Source organism: Octopus bimaculoides, chromosome 3 (genome assembly GCF_046866305.1).
Source record: "Octopus bimaculoides isolate indiv1 chromosome 3, ASM4686630v1, whole genome shotgun sequence".
NCBI classification, from domain to species: Eukaryota; Metazoa; Mollusca; class Cephalopoda; order Octopoda; family Octopodidae; genus Octopus; species Octopus bimaculoides.
This window is the reverse complement of record NC_142930.1, coordinates 53,125,715-53,150,541: the sequence shown is the minus strand read 5'-3', so window position 1 is coordinate 53,150,541 and position 24,827 is coordinate 53,125,715. Positions and strand designations below refer to the sequence as shown.

Genomic DNA, 24,827 nt, shown 5'->3' with positions numbered 1-24,827 from the left:
AAGATGGTACACGTTGCACAATGTAGTCATGGGTACACAATGTCTTAAGAAAAGGATGAGATAGTTATTGCTGGAATGTTAACTTTGCCCATCATTTTGTATTTCTTCAGACATAGAACATTACTTTGTTTAATGTATTCTGTTTTCTAAAGAGGAGTGTGGTAGATTATGGTTTGAGAGAGAATTGGTTTTTATTTTGAAGTCTGAGAGACCACCCAGAAGTTCACCCATTGGTTCATTAGTTGAAATAAAATGTTAAATGTAGCATTACTCTACCTCCCAGTCTCTTCTAGACTGGCAAGACTAGATAACTTTCACTCTTTCTCAATAAATTATAAAAAAAGGTAAATATTAAATAAAATGAATAAATGAACATTAAAACCAATTGTTTTTATTTTTTTAATCAATATTTATATTTTTAATCATTTGTTCAAATATTTACATGGGTTTTAACAATTGTCATTCTTTGAGATTTATACAATGGAAACATGAAGTGTATTTTTTTTTTTTTTTTTTTTAACTGGTTTCAGTCATTGGTTGTGACCTTGCTGGGACATTTAGTTGAGTACAGACAACTGTAATATTTGCAGACTCATACTTATTTTGTTTTTCATCTGGCAAAGTTGTGCTAGGCAGGGTTTGAACTCAGAATATAATTATGTTGCCACTGACTTAATTTTTTTGTTGTTGTTTTTAGACATCTAAGTTCTTATTATGTATATCTTCATTGTGTACATTTTTGTAAGAGGTTGTTTCTTTAAGATACAGATTATTTACAGTTTAATTTCCAAAGAATCTGAATCTGTTGATTTGAAAAGATTTTCAAGTTTTAGCTTTAGCTTCTCCAATTGTATTACTTAGGATTTAAACTGAAATCCACTCAAAAGAATTTCTACATCAACATAAAAAAAAGCATTGTTCTTTTAAAAAAAGACTTTCAGCTTTTGCTTTCAACAGATTTGATCCTTTTGTAAATTTGTGCATGTATTTCATAGCTACAGCAAAAATAGATATAGATTTCAAATTTTGGTACAAGTCCAGCAATTTTTTGGGGGAGGGGGTTACTTATTTTACTGACCCTGTAAGGATGAAAGGTAAAGACAACCTTGGTGGAATTTGAACTCAGAGCATGAAGATAGATGAAATGCTGCTAAGCATTTCGCCCAGTGTGCTAACGGTTCTCTCAGCTTGCTGCATTGGCTACAACAAAAATAGATATTGGACGTAATTATCTTGATATTTCATTTGAAATTAAATTTATTTTCTTGATAGTAGGTTCAATTAACCATAACATTTTAGTTACTGTATTATTTCTAGAATAACTGCTATACCATTATGATGAGTACCTAAGCATCTATTTGAGCTTCTATTTTATTAACCTGATCAATGTAGTGGCTAAATTTCCCTTAAAAAATGTTCTAACTACTTGTAAAATAGGGTCAGGTCACATGTGTAAAAATCTAAACCATCACACAGCATGCCTACACTAACCCTTTCGCATTCAGATTATTCTATCAAATGTAATACTTATTTATTCACACTTTTTAAAATTAGTCATGCATTATCTCATAGCTTTGAAATTTCAATATGAGTGTTTATTTATTTGTTATTTTCTTTTTAGAATGGCATTGTAGGGTAAGGGTAAGAGGTGGCTAGTTTGAACATAAAATGGGTAGAATATTTGGGCTGGATATTGCTATTTTAAATGCTAAAGAGTTAAAGATTGTTTAGGCATTGTTAGGATACTAATTGTATGATGATGTTAGACTGATTTGATTTTGTTAGAGACCTATTGTCTACCTTATGAAATAGCTCAAGCAGACCACTGGTTACTTCTGAAAGAGCAAATAGCAACTTGCTTGTCCTCACAGAATTAACCAGAGCTAGTAGTAGTAGTAGTAGTAGTAGTAGTAGTAGTAGTTGTAGTTGTTGTTGTTGTTGTTGTTGTTGTTGTTGCAAGCTGGGAGGATAGTTAGCATGCTGGATGAAATGCTTAGCAGTATTTAGTCCACCTTCACATTCTGAGTTCAAATTCTGCCATGGTCAACTTTGCCTTTCAACCCTTTGGGATCGATAAATTAAGTACCAATCGCATACTGGAGTTGATCTAATTGACTGGCTTCCACTCCCACAAAAAATTTCAGGCCTTGTGCCTATAGTAGAAAGGATTATTATTATTAAAACAAATTATTATTGTTATTAGTTTGTTTTAAAGTTTAGGATTATATGGACAATATTTTATGTAGGACCTGGGCAGTTCCTATGAGCACTATTTTTTGAATTTCTGCTATTTTGGGGTTTCCTATGTAAGAATCAGCCCCTTTTGCTATCATTCCTAGGGCACCTATGACAACAGGTATTGTTTTAGTCTTGAGGTTCCACATTTTGCTGATTTCTATTTCAAGATCTTTATACTTGCTCAGTTTTTGGTTGGTCATGACAGATACATTTATGTCGGTTGGGACAGTCATGTCAATGTGGAGGCATGATTATTGTCTGAAGCCCTTTAATATAATGTCTAGCCTATTCGCATCTATCTTTCTGTCAGTTTGAGCGGTGAAGTTACAGAGGAGTGAGATGTCATTTTCAAGCACTGAAGGTGGTTTGTGTTCTCACCAGATTTTATCATGGAGCAGGCCCAAGTTTTTGCACATTACCCAGGGAATATACTGTGCTACTCTATCATACCTGTTGTCATACTCTGTAGGTGCAAGAAGACTACACATGGAGACAACATGATTGAATGTTTCATTTTGTTGTTTACATACATGACTTTAGGCTATTGCTGTTCTTTAATATGTCAGCCTGGTAGTTCCTTGTAGGTAGGCATTGATCTTGAGCTGCTATGATAAACCCTTCTAATTCTGATTTTAAGCCAGAATACTCCAACCATTGATGGGTAAGGGCTTTGTCAACATTAGCATTATTAGCTCTCTTTGGGTATTTGCTAAGGCAGCAGTTTTAGCATGGGTTTTCATATGCTTAACTTTTTCTGTGCTTGTTCCCATTATTATTATTATTATCATTATCATTATTATCATTATCATTATTATCATTATCATTATTATCATTATCATTATCATTATTATTATTATTATTATTATTATTATTATTATTATTATTATTATTATTACTATTATTATTATTATTATTAAGGTGGCAAGCTGGGAGAATAGTTAACATGCTGGATGAAATGCTTAGCAGTATTTAGTCCACCTTCACATTCTGAGTTCAAATGCTGCCGATGTCAACTTTGCCTTTCATCCTTTCAGGGTTGATAAATTGAGTACAAGTTGAGCACAGGTCTATGCAATTGACTAGCGCCCTCCCCCAAAATTCCAGGCCTTGTGCCTGTAGGAAAAAAGGATTATTATTATTTGTTGTTGTTGTTGTTAACACTAGACTTTATCTCCCATTTCTTGAATCTGTATTCTATCTAAATAGCAATTTCCAAGCAGCTTTTCATGTCTTCCTTTTTGGTTTGATTCTCATATAATTTTTTTTAGTTTTTGATTTCTGTCTTTCTTATTATTTTAGATTATTGTTATCTAACCTCAGCTCAGCTCTGAATGAGCAGAACTATGATATGTGAACATCTCATTTATTTTATTTTATTTTTTAGAAATTTTAATTTATTTTGCAAGCTACATTTTCTAGTCCTTTTTTAAGATGTATTAGTGTAATTTGAAAGAGATTTGACTGTTATTTCTAGTGTATCAAGTGTATATTTGTATAATTATTATGGTCGATATTAGATTATTTCTTAATTTATAAACAGCTGTGAGGAAGATTTACAACTTTACTTTTTCATATTGTCATAAACCCGTGAACAAAATAAAATTACTTTATTGGAGCAACAGTTTGTGTTACTTTTGCATTGAACAAATTCAATTTTTTGTGAGGGATTCTACAGTTTAAATCCATTACTTGGGATATCTATGAAATAGTTTTATCTAATTTACTTTTTTACAAACCAATGATATTTAAATACATTTCAAGAAAAGAATATGAATTTCAGTTGAAAATAAAATTTAGTATTTAACTGAATGCCAGCTACTGATGAGGAACAATATTGAAGCTAAGGGGATGACATAAAATACCATTTGAAAAATATTTTTAATTGAAATTTCCCTCTTAGTTGGAGAAGTAAATATAAATCTAGGAACAAATGTTGGCCACTTTAAAAAAATTAAGCATTAATTTCTTTACAAGCTGAGAGAAAAGCCTGATTTTGTTGGCAAATAAGAACAATGGATATGTTTCAGTCTATTAGATCTCATCAGCATAGAATAGTCTCTTCAAGTTCGCCTGATCAGTTGACAACAAAATTCTTACACATAGTAAAAGAGTTACAAATAAATTTTAGCCAGTGTAATTTATATATAATTAAAAAAAGAAATGTGCTAAGGAAAAAAACTCAAATGGCCAGACTGTCTCCTTCCATTTTTAGCTAACAAAATCTATCCTTACTGTAGAAGTTGAACCCCCATAATGAGAATAAAGCAACACCATTCTATGTCATATAGGTTGCTATTTAGTTGCTATCAACTCTATAAAAACTGATTTATTGGATATATGAAAAACATAACAACCTTTGAAAGCGACAGAACAGGAATGCAAAATAAATTATATTTCAAACTAAATTTCCTTCAATGCAGGAAATTCAAATAATAATGGACAGTATACTCACAGCTTAATGACTAAAACTGTAAATAATACTGAAATACGATGACTTTTAAAAGTTCATATTTATATATCACTTTCTCTCAGTTCGAGTGTGGTATAAATAATTACATTTTTATTGTTTAAAATGTTACCATTTTCATTCTGTGGAAGACATGGTAAAGGTCTTTGTGCATGATTCAAATGTGATCCCCTTTGTGCAGGTATATTATTTATAGGTAATGATTGGTCTTGGAAAGTACTTTTCTTACCACCATTCCTTATATTTTCTTTATTGTCTAATGCTTTATCTTGCACAGTTTGAGGGTTCTGAATTTCTTCATAGTTTTCACCTAGTATAAAGCTAGGGTTATCCAAATATTGATAGCTTCCTGCAGAAAGCTGTTGATCTGGCTGAAGTTGACCATGAGATATTACAGAAACGGTTGGCTCTTTAGTTTCATTTGGTTTTTTTCTTAAATAACGTTTAGTTTTTGGTGTTAAATTGACTTGTGTCCTTGCTGAATTTGTAGGTTCTTCATATATGTGTTTCTTATTGTTTTTATGTCTTCTGTATAATACATAGCATAAAATAAGAAGGATTAAAAGTGCAACAAATACACCAATTCCAAGTCCTATCTCTAATGTATTTTTGTTGCTAGTACTTGGGCTGTCCTCTTTTTTTTTGGGGCGTAAAGTATCACAGGCATCAATTAAATTGCTATTAGCAGTCACATTAACAATGATACAAATATGTAAGATTGATTCACTGTTTAAATATGGATATATATGAAATTGTGTTAATTTGTGTATTAGTATTGATTGAAATTTCCTTTCTTGATTCGGAAGAATTTCCTTAATTTGTAAAATAAAATACTTTACCCAGTATAGATCTGATATATTCCATGATATTTTAACATTTGAACCCTCTCTGTAAAGGTTAACTGTAATGTTAGGTTTCTGAAAACGTTTTGGAGTTGTTTTGGTAATTGAATTTGTAGTTGACAGACCACTTTCTTCAGTTGTTTTTGTGGCATTCTCTAGTTTAGGTGTTGAACTTGTAGTTGAAATAGAACTTTCCTTGATTGTTTTCATGGAGGTCTCTTGTTTTGTTTGAGTATTTATATTACTAATAGTTGATAATTCATCTGTTGAAATTACTTGAGCAGTTTGTGTTGTATATCTTGATCCAAAGTCTTGGCAAACTGTTGTATTACTATTACAGGTCAAATTTGTTTTTGCAATCAATTCCTCTCCATTAGCAGTGAGGCATTTCAAGTAATTAACAGATGAAATGATATCATTAGATTTCTTAATAAACTCTTGCACCTGAACTTGAAGCCAATGAAGAGAACAATTACACACCAGTTTGTTATTGTTGAGGTCTATATTGAAATATTCCTTTTCTGGCCAGGTGAAATTATTAAAAACACATTCATCCACAACTTGGAGCTGGTTGTTACTGAGTTTAATAGACTCTAAAGTGTTTTGTAGACCTTGAAATGCACCTTCCTCTAAAGTCTCTAGTTTGTTGTCATTTAGCTTTATGACTTTTAGCTTTGAGTTCTGTTCAAATGCAAATGCAGGGATTACTGCTAGATTACATTTGGAAAGATCCAAGATTTCTAAATGTGATAATGTTTTAATTGCTGTCCAAAGATCTTTATTATTAAAACTATTGCCTTTTAATGATAACGTTTTCAATGTTCCACTGGTATTTTCTAACCATTTTATTTCCATAGTTCCTTTTAGATTTTGATTATCCAAATATAAAATTTCTAAGAGAGGCACTTCAGTCATTGTGGTGGCTTCAATGATCAATTGATTTTCCTTTAGAGATAGTTCTTTAAGATTACTTAAACCATTTAAATGTGTTTTTTGCAATTTAGTAAGTTGATTATTTCTCACAGATAAGGTTTTCAGTTTATTCATATTTTGAAAAATGTCACCTGATAGACTTTTTATTTTGTTGTAATTGAAGTTGAGGGTTTCAAGTTTTGAAAGGTTTTTAAAATGTTTCAAATGATCTTCTGTGATTGTGTTTAAACTTAAGTCTAAATGTCGAAGGCTGTTCTCAATATTTTGAAATGCAAATTCATCAACTTTTGAGATAGAGTTTTCTATTAAATACAAATTTTCCAGTTTTCTGTTTTCTTGCAAATTTCCCATACTTATTTCTTTGATAGCATTTTCAGTCATGTCAAGATGTTGTAAGTTGGGTAAATATTTGAAGGTTTGTGGAAGTGGTATTTTATCCAAGTTATTTTTTGTAATGTGAAGTTGAGTTAAATTCCCCAAATGTACAAAAGCTTTTGTGCTGAAGTATTGAATTTTATTATTTATTAAAGAGAGTTTTGTCAATTTAGTTAGCTTGTTAGAAGTAAAATTGTTTAAATTTTGGTTCATATAAAAATGTTCAATTTCAAGAGTTTCAAGATTATACAGGTTTTGAAGGGCTGTAAAATCAACTAGTTCTGTTGTATTTGTTGTTGATAGCTCTAAGCTTTTCAAGAAATCTTCTTGTCCACCAAATGCATTTTTGTCAATTACTGTTAATGGATTGTCATATATTGATAAGTGTTTAATTTGAGTACCATTGAAAACATTCTCCTGTAAAGAGTGTAGATTTGTTCTGGTAAGATATAACATATATGTGCCATTGAGCTGTTCAAAGTTTAAGCGTTTATTATTTAAATCAAAGTTTTTGCAGATAATTTTGAAGTCATAAATACTACAAGCGTGTTTGATGTTAATTGTTTCATTGAAAGCTAAAGCAGCTACCTGGAATTGTAATATCCAAATTATATGCAGTTGGTTGAATTTCATTTTGGAATGCGTAATTTCCATGTGTCACCTGTATAAGAGATAAAATGTTTTCAAGGATGCAAGTAGTATATATTTCATGTTGTATGTGTTAACGATAGGGCCACCTGACAATTACAAATATGACTTATTATAAAACTTCAATGCGAAGCTGCTTTTAGTATATAAAAAATTTTGTACATAGTGATGAATTTACAATATCAATATCACAAGCAGATGAGAAGCATTTGACATGGATGCCTGAACCGCCAGATCTCATAATTTCATATGTCTGCTTCTTCTGTGGCAGGTGTTTGTTCACTGCATGGCACCCAAATCTCACTGCCAACAATATATAGAATGAAAGTGACTCTTCTTTTACTGATGTCATAAATAACAAGCAGTCACTTTAAAAATAAATATCAGTGACATAAGCAGTATATGCCAAAACTAGAAATCATTATATAGGTGAAGTCCAAGCCTGATAAGATTGTCTATGAAGTAAATCAACCAATATCAATATAAGTAATCATCATAAACCACGAATCCATAAACACTTTCAACTTTATGAAAATGAAGGGCAACTGAGAATTACAAAATCCCAGGACATAAAAAATTCACAAGCAAGCATATCAAATAAACATTTCCACCATTAGCTACAAAACGGATATCTCTATGGTTTTGGAACTTGGGCAGTAGCATCAGTGTTAACAGCTTTAAAAGCATAAATGCTGCTTGGGAATCAGTTGAAATGAGCAGGAGTGAGCATATGTCCATTATGCCAATACCTGCTTATAACTACAAACATCAGTCTCAAATTAAACAAATTAGTATTAACTTATTGTTACAAAATGGTCTCTATAAAACAAATATATATATATATATATATATATATATATATATATATGGTAAATTCAAAAAAAGAAGAACAAACACAAAAGAAACCAACAACGTGAGGACGTGGTACATGTGAAGTATTAGCAGACGTTCAGGGAAGGAAAGAAAGATCGTTTTACATTTTGAGCAACGCTCTTCTTCAGAAACAGAAAAGTCCAATAGAAAGAAAGACGGAGGAAGAAAATCGCGAACAATTCACATGTGGTTACATTTAGTGCAAGGAGAAGCTATTCCATCCACAAAGCAAAATTCTGATCAAATGCCTTGGAAGTGCTTTGACAATTCCCTCCCTGACAGCAAGCAGAGGAGTGACTGAGGAGGATTGAAAGACCAGGGCTCCTAGGAAAATACAAGGCATAGCTTTATTAACACAAACTGCTCCTAAGACTCCTGCAGTTATTGACATTGTATGCTGAAAGGTAGGAGGGTATCCCATGAAACTTCCCTTCAGTAGGCCTCTACATAAGATGTGAACAGCTCCAATTTCCTTTGTCATCCATGGTGGAAAAATTCAAGGTCACAAAGTGTAAAGTTGTATTGATGTATGGGGAGTCCCATGATGAGCATGTCTGACATTCATGTATTATTACCAAGGTCTGGGTGAAAGTGGATGGCCAGCACCACTGATGCAGAGGCTGAAACATGCTGAAGCTACATGATATCATTGGAATTCCATGAACAGGATAGCAGAGTCTTAGTTCTTTTGATTTCCAACAATGGAAAAAGGCAGATACCAGAGAAAGGAGGGCCATGATACACGCAGAAGTATGACAAGAGGAGGAAGAAAGAAGGTCAAGGGCTGTGGATTTGGTTATTTTGGGGAGCCTGGACTACATGGGACTTTCCCAAAAAGAAGGTTACATGGACAGACCTTTGAAGTCCAGAAGTTTTCCGCATCTCCTTCCTGATGCGGTTGATGTGTGATACATTCCCAATGCTAACAAACCTGCACAGATGAGGTTTGAAAGGAGACCAATTGTGTAGACTCTATGGCGAAAGAGGCATCCTGGCACACATCTTGACGGTGCAAAATAGAACTTACTCAAGGGTAAAAGAAGAAACACTACCAGCAGAGAAAAACAACACCAGCAATGCAGTTCTGGAAGAAAGGAGAGAAACCAGTGAAGACAGCAAAATTGGACAATTAGTCTACTACATGGGGCCCAATCATGGAATAAGAAAGTAGATCTGTGGGAAAGATTACAGTTTCTCCAGTTCACCCTGACAATCCTCAGGCCAGATGTAGTTTTGTGGTATGGAAAGGCATAAAAAAAATCTTGATTGAGCTTATAGTCTCATGGGAAGAAGGGTATGATGAAACCTTTGAATGAGTGTGCCAAGTATGAGAGCCTTCTGTAGGATTGCTCAGAAAAGGGATAGCACTCACAACTATTTCCAGTTGAAATTCTCATGTCATTTGGAATGGAGGGTGTTTGCAGTCACTGGAATAAGAGTAAAAGAGAACTATGTACAAGAAGGGTAATACAACAGAAAGAGCTTTTTGCTGGTCATGGAGCAAGAGAGAGGAGCTAAGCTGAAAGCCAGGCAGATATGATGAGCAGTGATTTGGCCATCTCTGCTGCCATGCCAGTGGGAAGGTATTGTGGTTCAGGATCAAAACACCTGTTGATTGTTAGATGCCATCTGATGACACCAATTCCACCTTAGCTAATGCTATATATTCAAGTGAATAGAAAAAAAGTATCTAAGTATCTTCTTTTATGTGTTATCAATATATATATATATATATATATATATATATATAATTTTATAATTTTATTTTGGATGGGATATTGCGTTTTCTTTTCCTTTTATGCAAAATATCAAATTTAGCCCAAATAGCTGCTGTGTGTATGTGTGTGGATATGTTTATTGATTCTAGTACTTAGATAAAATAAAGTTATTGTGTCAATTTATTCATCTAGTCTCTCTTGCCAAGCTGTGTTTTTCATACAAATACACACACATAGATAAATCATATATTGCCAGAACTGCCTGACTAGCCTTCATGCCGGCGGCACGTAAAAGCACCCACTACACTCTCGGAGTGGTTGGCGTTAGGAAAGGCATCCAGCTGTAGAAACTCTGCCAAATCAGATTGGAGCCTGGTGTAGCCACCTGGTCCACCAGTCCTCAGTCAAATCATCTAACGCATGCTAACATGGAAAGCGGACGTTAAACGATGATGATATATATATAAAATGAGTTATATTTATTGATCACCCAAAAAGATACACCTGCACCTTCAAATGCTCCTGAACCAGTTGTTAAGTACCTCACCTGTGGGGGATCAATGCTAGATGGATCAAAACAATTGTAGTGATTAATAATAAAATTTGTATCTTTCATCTTCCATATATATACACACACACACACACACACACACACACGTATATGCCCAGTTTTATATATGTATACATAAGAAGATTGCTGTATTATATTTACATACCCAGATATATATATATATATATATATATATATATATATATATACTTTATTTAAAAGCAGCAGAAATATAACAAAAGACTGTTACTCTGAGTTTCACGCTCCCGTTCATTGGACAGTTTTGTTAGAAATGGGAAAGGAATAACAATGCAATCAAAAGTGCTTACTCTGGTATATATATATATATGCACGCCTATTTAGAAATATTCATATAAGTTGTATGTTTGGCAGAATTTTGGTGCAAGCACTCCTATAACCCTTCATAACTTTTTATTCTTTTGGAATTTTCAGAAAATGTTTCCAAATTTGTGTTCTACACACAGGAATTCATATGTTCATGTAAAAAATAAAAACACTTTTTTTTTTGTGTGTGATTTAAGAGCGATTTAGCTGTTATTTTTAGCACATCTCATGATCACCTGATACCTTCCTTATTTCTTTGTCACTCTGACATATATTGATGTTTTTCAATATTTTTTTCCTGCAAACACATTTAATGGAATGACGGTACACCTATTTAAAAAATAAAATTAAAAAACAGTGGAGCTTTTAAGATTTACGGGGCAGTCGTGTTAAAAAATTAAAAAGGATTGTTTTTCCATAATTGTATAAATTCCTGTTTAGAACACAAATTCACAAAACTTTTCTGAAAATCCCCAAAAGTTAGAAAAGTTATGAGTGGTTATGTAGGGTGCTTAAACTAGGATTCTGCCATATATCTATACACTTTTCAAAATGTAGATATTTACTTATTAGTATACACACACAAGCAGATAAGAACATTTGCTAATATCCTTCTACTCTCTCTCTCACTCACATACACATAAAGAATCATTGAAATCTTACCTCATTACATTATCAAAATTTCATTATATTGCTTAAATTTGAGATATTAAATTGTCTGTAGTGTGATCGTATTCCATTACATCCATGATTATAATTCATCTGAAGTGTATGTAGTTTTCTTTTCAGCAGGTGTAAATAGTGTGTGTGTGTGTGTGTGTGTGTATATATATATATATATATATATATATATATGTCACAGTACACACTCACAACTACTAAGTTGTTTTTTTGTGTCTCTGTTCCTCCCTGACTGCTCATTCACTAGGTGAATGAATACTACCTGTGGGTTGGTGATTGATAGGAAGTAAGTAGCACACAGTCTTTTCTAGGATTAGCCTTGTCCACTAGGCAAATAGTCTACTAATTTATCATGTTTCCCATTCTCTTTGTATATATTTTATTCTCATGTAAATTCTCAATAGTCATCAGGAGCAAATCAGTTGTTAAGAAACAGAAAACTATCAGCAATTTCTTTTTCTATTTTTTCTTTTTTTTCTTTCTTTTCTCAATACTCAAAACACAAAATAGTTTTAGTTGTTCATTAAATTTAGCTAAGTAGCTAATAGTTTTGTAGTGTCCTTAAGAAATATTTTATATGTCAACATGAGAAACAAAAAATGTTTACCACATTTTATAATTTTCTACTAAAAAGTCACTCTTTTATTTCTTTATATTCAAACGTGTATGTGTGTGTGTGTATTCTTTCTTTTTAACTGGTTTCAGTCATTTTTTGACTGTGGCCATGCTGGAGCACCGCCTTGCTTTTAGTCAAAGAAATTGACCCCAGGACTTATTATTTTATTTGTTAGCCTAGTACTTATTCTATTGGTCACTTTTGCCAAAACTGTAAGTTATGGGGATGTAACATTGGTTGTGAACTGATGGTAGGGGGACAAACATGGATACAAACACAAGCACACACACACACACACACACACACATATATATATATATATTCAATGGGCTTCTTTCAGTTTCCCTCTACCAAATCCACTCACAAGGCTTTGGTCGGCCCGAGGCTATAGTAGAAGACTCTTGCCCAAGGTGTCATGCAGTGAAACTGAAGCTGGAACCATGTGGTTAGGAAGCAAGCTTCTTACTACACAGCCATGCCTGTACCTATATATATGTATATAGTTCAAATTTACAGGAAAACAAAAGATGAAGACAAGTGAAGGAACAACAAGCAGCTAAGTTTAATGCTTAAGAAGAATAGAAAAGTCTTTGACTGGTAGTTGAAATGGAACTTTTCTTAGTTGTTTTTATGAAGATTTCTAGTTTAGGTGTTGAACTTGCAGTTGAAATGGAACTTTTCTTTCTCGATTATTTTCTTGGAAGTCTCTTGTTTAGGTATTGAACTTGTAGCTGAAATGGAACTTTTCTCAGTTTTTTTCATGGCAATCTCTTGTTCAGTTTGAGAATATACATTGCCAATAGTTAATAATTCATCTTTGCAGCAGTAACACTTATATATACAATGATACTCACCACCTATAGGGACAACAATTTTAACATGTTTGAATGATAGTAGGTTAAAGCAAGACCAACTGATGTAACATGTCTGTTACCAAATGATCACTGAAACCTTCTTTCCAGGTGCCCAATACCATCTTTCCTGCCCATGTTCCCTCCCGCACCCCTTTCCCAGTTCTCAGGGTTGGTAATGTCAATGTAGATACATTGAAAGGTAGGTCTAGTGAGATTGTTGAGATGCTTGAATGGAGGCATACTGAAGTATGCTGTATTCAAGAGGCAAGGTGGAGAAGAGCTTCACCCAGGTTCTTCACAGGCAAGGCACATAGGTATAAAATTTTCTGAGAAGGTAACAGTAATGAGGTAGATAATGTGGGCATACTTCTTGCAGAGAAATGGGTGGATACGGTCGTAGAGGTAATCAGAGTGAGCGATAAAGTGCTTAAGCTCAGGCTAGTCACAGAGACAAAGTGGTTGAGTTCCTTTTGAATGTTGGGCCTTACAGAGGCAATGACCGAGATCTTTGGCATTATGTTGTGCTTGAGAAGAAGACCCATCAAGCCAAGTAAAATCGCAGTCATGGCAGATATCGGTGTCACACAAATGGTACCCTTGCCGGTGGCACATAAAAGCACCCATTACATTCTCGGGGTGGTTGGCGTTAAGAACTGCATCCAGCTGTAGAAACCATGCTAAAACAGACTGGAGTCTGGTGAAGCCTACCAGCTTGCCCGCCCTGGTGAAGCCTCCCAGCTTGCCAGCCCTGGTGAAACCGTCCAACCTATGCCAGCATGGACGACAGACATTAAATGATGATGAAATTACTCGAGTAGTTTGTATTGTGTATCTCGTCTCAAGCTCTGATTTTCTGCCTATTCTTGTTGGAACCTTTGATATGGAGTATCAAAATTTTAATCCCTTTCACACTTATAAAATGTCAAGCAAACTTAATAATTTGTCATTACCATTTTAGCTGGGAGACCAAACTGATAGTTTGGTAACCCACTAAAATAAACATTAAAAATTGAAAGGAGAAAATAAACAGCTTTGCAAGTTTAATTCAGTGTTTATTAAAGAAGAGAGGTGAAAAATTTAAGAAGCGTTTTGTTAGAATATACATGTCTGTGAAGAGACATAAACAAAAATAGCAAAAATCTACCATACCAAAAGAACTGGTAATACATACATTACAAGTGTTCTATGAAGAGAACATAAGATTGCTGCATAATTCACCATGAATGTGAAACGACATTAAACATTGTATAAGGTAAATGAAGGTTTCTGTAGGAACGCTAAGTCATATTCACTTACTGAGTTTAATTGTGCAAGGATGAATCATGATGTTGTCGTCAGCGTTAGATGCAGTAAGAGCTGGTAGTGGTGATGTTGGCAGTGATGAATTTCGTTGTCCTAATGTGGAGAAAGCGACCAATAGCTTCCTGGGGGCAAATGCAAGCTAGACTTCTTAAGCGGAGAAAAACTGATCTGTTTAAGGAAATTGCTGGGCTCCATTGTGATAGGTAGAAACAGCAAGCAATGTAAGATATGGCCTGGACCGTGATTACCAGCATGAACATCAAACTTCAAAAGTAGTTAACCATTTAATGGTTTTAGTGAATTTATACAGAAAAAGTAAGCATTATACTGTCTAGCATAAATAAAAGTCAGCTTCATTATATATTTTCTGTAAAACCTATTCTGACACTGAGTTAACTTTCAGCATGAATGTTTACATTTGTACGTCATTTTTCAACAAAAAAAATTTCTAAAAAAATTCTGGAAATGATCTACTCATGTAATTTACACACCCACTAAAGTTTATTTTTATTTTTGCAATAAAAGGTGCATAAATTACATAGATTTTTATGGTACTTAAACCATTTAAATGTGTTTTTTGCAATTTAATAAGTTGGTATTTCTCACAGATAAGGTTTTTAGTTTATTCATATTTTGAAATATTTCCCTGATAGACTTTTAATTCTGTTGTAATTGAAGTTGAGGGTTTCAAGTTTTGAAAGGTTTTTAAAATGTTTCAAATGATCTTCTGTGATTGTGTTTAAACTTAAGTCTAAATGTCGAAGGCTGTTCTCAATATTTTTGAAATGCAAGTTCATCAACTTTTGAGATAGAGTTTTCTATTAAATACAAATTTTCCAGTTTTCTGTTTTCTTGCAAATTTCCCATACTTATTTCTTTGATAGCATTTTCAGTCATGTCAAGATGTTGTAAGTTGGGTAAATATTTGAAGGTTTGTGGAAGTGGTATTTTATCCAAGTTATTTTTTGTAATGTGAAGTTGAGTTAAATTCCCCAAATGTACAAAAGCTTTTGTGCTGAAGTATTGAATTTTATTATTTATTAAAGAGAGTTTTGTCAATTTAGTTAGCTTGTTAGAAGTAAAATTGTTCAAATTTTGGTTCATATAGAAATTTTCAATTTCAAGAGTTTCAAGGTTGTACAGGTTTTGAAGGGCTGTAAAATCAACTAGTTCTGTTGTATCTGTTGTTGATAGCTCTAAGCTTTTCAAGAAATCTTCTTGTCCACCAAATGCATTTTTGTCAATTACTGTTAATGGATTGTCATATATTGATAAGTGCTTAATTTGAGTACCATTGAAAACATTCTCCTGTAGAGAGTGTAGATTTGTTCTAGTAAGATATATGAGATAATGTTAAACAGAAATTGGAATAAATTTCCAATAATATTACACCACTTATCAAGGTAGAGTTAGAAGTGAGATGTAAATAAGAAAAGAAATGGTACCTATTTTAAGCACATGTGTATCCTTCTGCTACATGGTATATATTGATATACATGTGTGTGTGTGTGTGTGTTTACACACACACACACACACACACCTCTAAGTTGATTTTATTAGTTATTATTTCCAAGAAATTGATATTGGAAAAACTCATCGGTTAGAAAGGTTGACTGAAACTGGTAGGCTGGAGAGCAGTTCATTCTGCTCTCTTCTTCACCTCATTAATGCTCAACTAATAGTTGATAATTCTGATAATTAAATTAATTTTCTGCTTTTCTCATTGGTAAATCTAATCAATATATAAAGTATGCTATGTGCCATCTTCATCAGGTCAAATTTGCTTGGACATTTTTAATCAGCACATGCCATCCACTTTGGTTATGCATTAGTTGAGGGAGGTCTTCTGGGAGGTATCGAGTGTCTCTGGGTGAGTTGATCTACATACATTGTGTTCAGACAACCTACTCAAATACAGCTGTGCTTTGGCATCCAGAGCAGTAGGTCACTTGCTAGCTGACTCTAGTGGGACACACTGGTACCCCTTTCATTTGTAGTCACTCTTGGTTATGTACTCAGAACATCACTTGACAATCTAAACAACTTTGGTTTCACACATGAAAGGAGACAAGAGGACTGAACTATGAGAAGTGTGTGGGAGGATTAGTGCAGATTCTTGTAGAGGATATGCATAACGATTCACATCTAGTAGAGGAAGGGGTAAGAAAGTAGAAATGAATAGTAGGAGCTGCAAGAGATCAATAATGGTGACGAGGTGTATAGGCAGCCCCATAAGGCATAAGGTGAGTTGAAGAATCAGTTTGTAAGATTTTTTGAGAAAGAGAATGAGAGGATGGGCAGGAAGACTGAAATGAAAGGGAGGATGAACAAGGAGCCTTGAGTCCGTGAAGACAGAGAGAAGACAAAGAGAGTGGTGGGGAGCAGCAAGAGTAATAAACATGATACATATGTTGGGTGGGGTGGACAATAGAGACTATATGACTCATAAACTGTAGGAGCTGAGCGGTGGTGGCGGAGACGGCAAGCTTAATGCATGAGTGTGGGGAAGGGAAGAGTTACAGGATAAGAAAACATAGAAACATACGTAAAGAACAAATACTAGAAAAGACTCGAAAAAGACCATTTTTGCATCAAATCATTACTTGTGATGAGAAATGGATACTCTTTAACAACAACAGGAGAACCGGACAGTGATTAGATGCAGGAGAGTCACCTAAACACTACCCAAACCCACCATTGCACCTTAAAAAGTTATTGGTCACTGTATGGCGGTCTTCAAAGGGAGTTATTCATTATTCATTTTTGCAACAAGAAAAAACGGTAACAGCAACATCAAATTGATTGTATGCATGAGAATTTGAAAAAGAAGCAACCCAGACTAGTGAATAGACATGGCCCAATTTTTCTTTCTTTCCTTGATTATTAACTAATTGATTACTTCCATAGAAAGGAGCATTTATTTATTAATGATGTTGGAAACTCCTGTAACCCTGTATATGTGCCTCATAAAGGTTATAATGTTAAACTATTATCTTTCATGTAATAATCATAGTGTATGAAACCATGTCATCAACTTACTTGTGACATCTATCTGAGAACGATGTTCTAATCACCAGAACATTATGATCAAACTGTAATATACAGGTCATGTAAGGAAGACACTTTCAAAAACTTGAAAACACAGACACAACACATAAAAAAAATGAAATATGTATGTATGACACATGTTAAATGTAGCTCATGGGGCTATATTTGTTGTATATCACTTCTTACCAATGTTTTATACAATCAAAAAGAATATTGATCAATTAGTCAAATAATTAACATAGATTACAATGTAGTCAGTATTTTTCCCCTATCAACTAGTATAGATGCTATAATAGCTATGTAACTCTTTGTGTATAACTATGTTTGAATGTATTCCAGTTGCTTTTTGTTTTGATAAGAGAAGAAATAATGTTACCAAATCATTTATTATTTTTTTCAGCTTTTGACCTTTGCTAAACACTCTCCTCCAAATATGGGTTCCAAGTCAATGTATAATAGTTTCCACTATCAAAATCCAGCTCTAAAACTATCTGCTGTCAGCGTCAACAGAACAAAGGTGAGTTTTGTCTCCTGCCGAGTGAATATTTTATTGGATTCAACCCCAATTTTTTCCCTGTTAAGTTACTTAGGATTGGTATATTCCCTGAATATTATTATTGGGAAAATTGATCTTTTCTACAAATTCTTGATAATTTTTATGACTAATAACAAGGAAGACCAAGGAATATATATATGAGGTCTGATCAATAAGTATCCGGAATGTTGCCATAGTAACGAAGCTAGAGCATGCAGAGTGAAGCTGCTTGGCATAGATGAACCTTGATCTCTGCTCTGCATGAGCACTAAGTTTCAATGTTCTAGCTCACTTCCGCTGTTTACAGCAGTGCTTGGAAGTAACATGTATAGCATATGATTGTCACAGTGGCCATGACATAGAAAGTTGTCATGGCGATACCTGCTCAGAAGCCTATGTAAAGTGTATTGAGTATGAGCTGCACACAAGTGTACGAGTGGTTCAGGCATTTCCAAGATGGTTGAAAAAACTGTCAATAATGACAAATGTTCTGGGAGACCTGCAACCAACAGAACTGAGACAAACATCACTGATGTGTGTGCAGCTGTGAGGGGAAATCATTGAATCACCATCCATGAGTTATCAAAGGATGTGCAGATTAGTTACAGTTCAGTTCAATTCATTATCACTGAAGATTTGGGTATGAAACGCATGTCTGCCAAGTTTGTGCCAACATCACATACAGAATACACACACATATAATGAATGTCATGGCATGTGAATCAACACAAATACATGTATGCTATCTGTGACATATACACACACATAGTCTTCATGTGCTCTCCCTATCAATCTCAGAAGAAAAAAACCGTCTATTTTTTTGATGTACACACACACTAACATAGAGAAATAAGAGGTAAAGTTGTCGCTATTCTTTATTACAGAAAACATTATCCATATCCTTTCAGACAATGTATTCATACTCACAATTTTCTTCAGACATTAAATTGATTACTATTGTTTGGATAGTTTCAATTAAATAAGTGCAGAAGTTAGGTTAAATATATATACATACATAAGCACCATGAATTCGCATTCTACAAACTGGCCAACAATTCTGTGAATACTTTACTAGCAACACTGAGTAGTAAGTCTAGTCTTGTATTAAAACTTTATTTATTACAGTATCTCAGGATAGTGACTGTTAGTAATAATACTATGTTACATATGAATCTCTAAAGTTTCCTGAATAGATTATTTTGAAAGACATTTACTAACATAAAAAAACCCATGAATCAAAGAAGTGCTGTTTTTTTTTTTGCTTTTTTTAGCCCCAGATCAACCCTGATCCAGAACACCTCTGATCAAAGATACACCAGCTATAATCACCCTATATTTTATCTAGATATGGTGTATCAAGGACAATATTGTCCAATGTATCCTTCCTTTCTTTAGGGAGATTGAGTTATTATTTGTAGAAGGTTCAATAACCACATAAAGTTATCAACTGGAGGACTACTTAATGTTGGTTATTTAACAGAATTTCCCTGTTCAACTATAATATTTGCTAATACTACATTTACAGTTTGTTACATAGTTTCTCCCTTGTAAACACCTTAATTCTAGTTTCTTTTATTTCAACCAGTTTTCTCAACAGCGGTCCACAATACCCAAGACAGAACTGTCCTTTGAGTTGGGTCAGTTTACATCTGAAGTTGACATAACAATTGTTGATCGAATAAACAGCTTATTGAAATCAGATCTTGTGCGGCCGCCTGATCAAAATATCAATAGTGGGCTGCGATTTGTTCCTACAAGTCCATATGCCAGTTTTGTGAGTATACCTTTTGTGACATTTTCCAGGGAAGGGTAGGGGAATTAAGATGAGGATAATAAAGATGAAAACAAGATGTCAGCTCAGTGATAATGTAGTGGACTTTTATAATCAATTCATAAGGCGTATGATGATTGATTTCCAAGCTCAACTAAGCAAACAGGTCTCAGAATTGGCCCAATAAAATTAATCAGTTACTGAAGTGACCTTTTTTCTTCAGGTTGAAATGAAAGGAAGTGGCTAAAAGTAATTTTATTGTTTCCAAGGATGTCAGTTAATTTTGTATCTGCTTTGAAACATCCTGAGGCTGAAAGACAATCAACTGTCTTATACTTTCCTGTCACCGTTTATGATTTTATTTTTATTTCCATCGTTGTCATTGTCATCATCATTTAACATCCATCTTCTTTGCTGGCATGGGTTGGATGGTTTGACAGGAGTTAGCAAGCCCAAGGACTAAACCAAGTCTAGTGTCTACTTTGACATGGTTTCTATGGCTGGATGCCCTTCCTAATGTCGATTACTTTACTGAGTGTACCAGGTACTTTTTTTGGTGACACTAGCACTAGTGAGATCACCAAGTAACTTGCAAGACAAGATTCTTTGACTGAGTGGAGATGAAGTATTAAAGAAGGTGGTTTTGTGTCAAGTATAAAGTAGCTAAAGTATAATCAAGGAATTTATGTCTTGCTGGAGAAGAGATACATGGTTACCCCCAACAGGAAAGGGAGAAAGGATGGTGAAGATGATGTGTCAGGGGGGAAACAAAACAAAAACAAACATGGTGGGCTGTTAGACCAGACAAGGAAACAAAAAAGGATTCCAATAAATGCGGTTACAAGTGAAAGTTCCTGCACACGATGAAAAGAGAATCACAGAAACTGTAAAGCAAACCCCCTTTTTTTTACTATCATCATTTCTCCCTTGTTTTTCTTCCCCTTAACTCAGTATGACTGAAACTTTGATGATATTCATTTCTGGTCGATCACTACTGACACTATTGAATTTCGTGCATTTAAACAAGATGATCCACAATTTTTATATTATTGACTGTTATGAACATTTAAACTTGTCAACATTGAAACTTTTAAACATGTTTTTCTAATTCATAGTTCTAAATTGTTAACATTGATAAATAAAAAATATTGTTGAAACTAGTTTGGTATATATGTAAATAAATTTAGGTGCATTTTCAACAACAAATGTGCCTATGTATATATATATAAGTTCAAAGAAACAATAACAAAAAAACAAAAAAAACAACAAAGTGAGGACGTGATATGGATAGTGTTATTGGTATATATATATATATATATATATATATATATATATATATATATATATATATATATATATATATATAATGTTTGTGTGCGATATTTCATTATTTCAGACAACACAGGCATTATATGAAGGGTCCACTACAGAAGAAAATAGAGTTTCATTGAAAGTTGGCAGTTCATCATGTATACTTCGAGTCAGGTAAAAAATTTTATTCACACAGATTCATTAAACATGATGAGCTCCTTATGATACTTTGAGTAGAGCAGTTACTTTACAGGTCCTCTATAGCTCCTTAGCACAATACTAGAACTATATCCTAGTTTGTTCATTCCCAGTTGAAATCATTGGTTCCTTTTGTAGAATTACACAAGTATCAAAGTGAAGACTCTCTCTTTGCTAAAAAACTGACCAACATTATATGTATAAATTATCTCAGAGAATGTTTTTAAAATGTGTACATCTATTTCAGATAATATATAATGAATATATGTTTAACCCTCTTGATTTCAACTTATCTGAAACCATCCTCGATTCCATGGTAAAAAGCTTTCTTTTATAAAGTTACCAATGTTGAAACCTTCCATCAAAATTTCATCTTAATATTCCAAACACCAGCTTAGTAGCAACTAAATTTTCCATTATTTTCAAACTTAACTGAAGCAAAGGCAATGTATTTCAACTGAAATATAGTAACAAAAGAGTTACAAACAAAAGAGTAACAAAAAACTGAAAATCTTGATATAATTTCTAAAAGAAAATAAATTTGTGTTATGTTGTTTAAAATACTGTCTTCATCAAAGAATTGTCTGGTTCCTGATCTCATGTACTCATTCATCAGAGTTTTAACCGAAAACAATCTCGAAAGATATAATTATATAACATCTAATAATATTGAGATCTTGGGACTGTGGTGGCCAAATAAGATGTTCAACTTACACTAGAATGTTCCCTGTGCCATTCACTAACAACTGTTGTTTAGCTCCAGTTCAGTTCTGACTGAGTTGACTTATGATTAGAGACACTCCAGTTATTGCCCTCCATCTTTTTGTTGAGACCCTTCAAGATTGCATTATCCAATGTGTACTTGTTTAACTCTTTAGCATTTAAGTCACCCACATCCAGCTCAATTATTGTACCTATTTTATGTACAAACTGGTGAGATCTGGCCCCTCACACCTACCCTACAATGTTTTTCTAAAAATAAACAACCACATAGTCATAATCTTGAAGCTTTGAGATAATGCATGATTAATTGAAAATAATGTAAATAAATAAGCATTGCATTTGACAAAGTAATCATCATCATCATCATCGTTTAATGTCTGCATTCCATGCTGGCTTGCATGGGACAATTATGCTAAAGGGTTTAAAGACAGTAGAGTGTGATTTGTTATTTGAGTGAGATGGATGCCCTTCCTTGGAAGGTAAACAATCACATAACATTTCCACATGTAGCAGAGTGCAGTGCAGATGTTTTATTATGTATCTTCTTGTTTATTGCTTTATTTAATTTTATGTCTAAAAGATTTGTTTAATGTTGATGTGGAGATGGTCACTGTGAACTTGATTAGTGCCTAGCAGCTTGACTTGTCTATTGGAAATCTCATGCAGACACCACTATAATAAATAACGTTATGTTATGATAGAAGCAGTCATCATTATCATCATCATTTTTTTTTCTATACTGGCATGGGTTTGATGAGACTTCTTCAGACAATATTCTGTGACTGGAAACCTGTTGTGACACCAATTCTTATTTGTTTTTCACACAAGATACTTTATTACACATCTTCACACACTGAACCACTGCCTGATGTTTTGTATACAGGAGACATTTTGCTTACAGGAGACACTGCTGGATTGGTATCAATTCAAAATGCATTGATACACACACATACATCTATGCATATCAACTATAATATCAGGCAAACCAATACTTTGTGAGTGAAATTTGACAGGCAAGAATTGTATGGAAGTCATATGTGTGTGTGCATATGTTGATGAGCCTAATGTGTTCTACAGTGGGATTGAAACAAAAACCTTAGTTTTGAAGCAAACATCTTGACCACATAGCAATGCCTATGTCTATAAGCCACACCTGTACATATAATTAGCTAGCAATGGCCTACTTACGTTTTATTGAAGTAGAATGGAAATAGAATTATCCTGTTGTGTTAGTGCGTCATCAAACAAAGTAGAAAGGAATTTTATTGGTTAGAGCTCTATGTTAATGTGGATAATATTTTTTCTAATCAAGGATTCTAACTGAAATATCCAACTCTGCTTTGTCTCATAACACATTAACATACACTCCTAAGGGCCAACAAGGGATCTTCTATGTAGTCACTCGACCTACTAGTAGTCGTAAACAAATCTTCCTTAAATCACATCCTACTCTGTTAAAAAAAAAAAAAACGAAGGATAATATAGTCAACTGCCTGAAAAAATCCACATGACGATCACAACTGGAGTGCTTTTCCACATGGGTCTTCTTGTTTAGTGCCCACCTAGGTTAAACAAAAGTGTGGAAAAGAAAAAAGAATCCCTCTACTCCTTTTATTTCCAACTGATGTTACAGTTGTTTTGCCATGTATGTGTAACCTTGCATGAATTAGTAAACCAATGAATTATTGTTTTGCTCCAGGTCAGCCTTGATCAAGTAGGCATATGAATAAGCACATTCTTGACATAATCATATTATATTTCATTGAGATGTGTTGTATTTAAGATGGTAGACTGTGGTTGAAAGAGCTTTTGGCTTCTGTTTGTAATATTGTTGAGTGACAATGTATAGGCTCTCTCATTGGCTTAAGTCTCTGTTCTGGTGCATGTACAGGGGTTGGACAAAATAATGGAAACACCTTAAAATTTCAAACACATTTATTTTAATATGGGGTAGGACCACCTTTGGCAATAATTACAGCTTGAATTCTAAGAGGTATGGACTCATACAAAGTTTGAATTGTTTCCAAAGGAATTTTTGTCCATTCTTCAGTTAAAACAGTCTCCAGTTCTTGTGGTGATGATGGTGGAGGATATCTACTCCTTACTTGTTGTTCTAAAATGCATCATAAATGTTCAATAATATTGAGATCTTGAGACTGTGGTGGCCAAATAAGATGTTCAACTTACACTAGAATGTTCCTTGTGCCATTCACTAACAACTTTAGCTGTGAATTGGTGCATTATCATCCTGAACGATTGTGTTTCTCTCCGGAAACAGTTCCACAACCATAGGATGAATTTGATCAGATAAAATGCTTAAATAGTCTTGACTATTAATTCTGCCATGAAGGGTAACCATTGGGCCAGCGGATTTCCAAGATATAGCCCCCCCTCCCCAGATCATCACAGATCCTCCTCCTTGTTTAACAGTTGGAAGAAAGCAGTCTGGGTCAAATGCTTCTTTTGGCTGTCTCCAAGCATATACTTGACCAGTGTTTGGAAATAGGGTAAAGGATGACTTGTCCAAGAAAATAACATTCTTCCACTGCTCTAGGGACCAATTCTGTAGGTTTTTACTCCATTCTAAATGCTTTGCAATGTTTGTTTTTGAAAGTAGTGGTTTTCTGATTGCAGCCCTCCCATCTAATCCAGCTTTGTGCAGCTCCCAGCAAACAGTTTTTGTGGAAACTGGGTTCTCTAGGTGGTCATTAAGCTCTGCAGTAATTTTGGGAGCTGTACTTTTGTGATTCTTTCTAACAATTCATGTAAGAGTCCAACAGTCCTTATCTGAAAGTTTTG

General features: G+C 33.9%; 2 protein-coding genes across 2 annotated transcripts in view; one reads left to right on the top strand and one right to left on the bottom strand.

The window, feature by feature from the left end:
- The window catches only part of LOC106870186 (autophagy-related protein 2 homolog B), a 161,172-nt gene that overhangs the window by 65,711 nt on the left and 70,634 nt on the right, over window positions 1-24,827 (top strand). Inside the window, exons 13-15 of the mRNA XM_014916188.3 lie at window positions 17,891-18,007; window positions 19,611-19,799; window positions 21,193-21,281. Coding sequence (XP_014771674.1) covers window positions 17,891-18,007; window positions 19,611-19,799; window positions 21,193-21,281 — 395 coding nt within the window. The remainder of the gene's footprint in view (window positions 1-17,890; window positions 18,008-19,610; window positions 19,800-21,192; window positions 21,282-24,827) is intronic.
- LOC149136536 (uncharacterized) lies at window positions 3,934-11,828 on the bottom strand. Its single transcript, XM_089348985.1, has 2 exons — window positions 11,653-11,828; window positions 3,934-7,516 (listed from the first exon to the last, which is right to left on the bottom strand). Exon 2 carries the CDS (start codon window positions 7,507-7,509, stop codon window positions 4,750-4,752), a length of 2,760 nt encoding a protein of 919 aa, XP_089205111.1. The 5' UTR covers window positions 7,510-7,516; window positions 11,653-11,828; the 3' UTR covers window positions 3,934-4,749.

Excerpts from the sequence above, each read along its gene's own strand:
- LOC149136536 (XM_089348985.1), bottom strand. The coding sequence starts at position 7,509 with ATGGAAATTACGCATTCCAAAATGAAATTCAACCAACTGCATATAATT.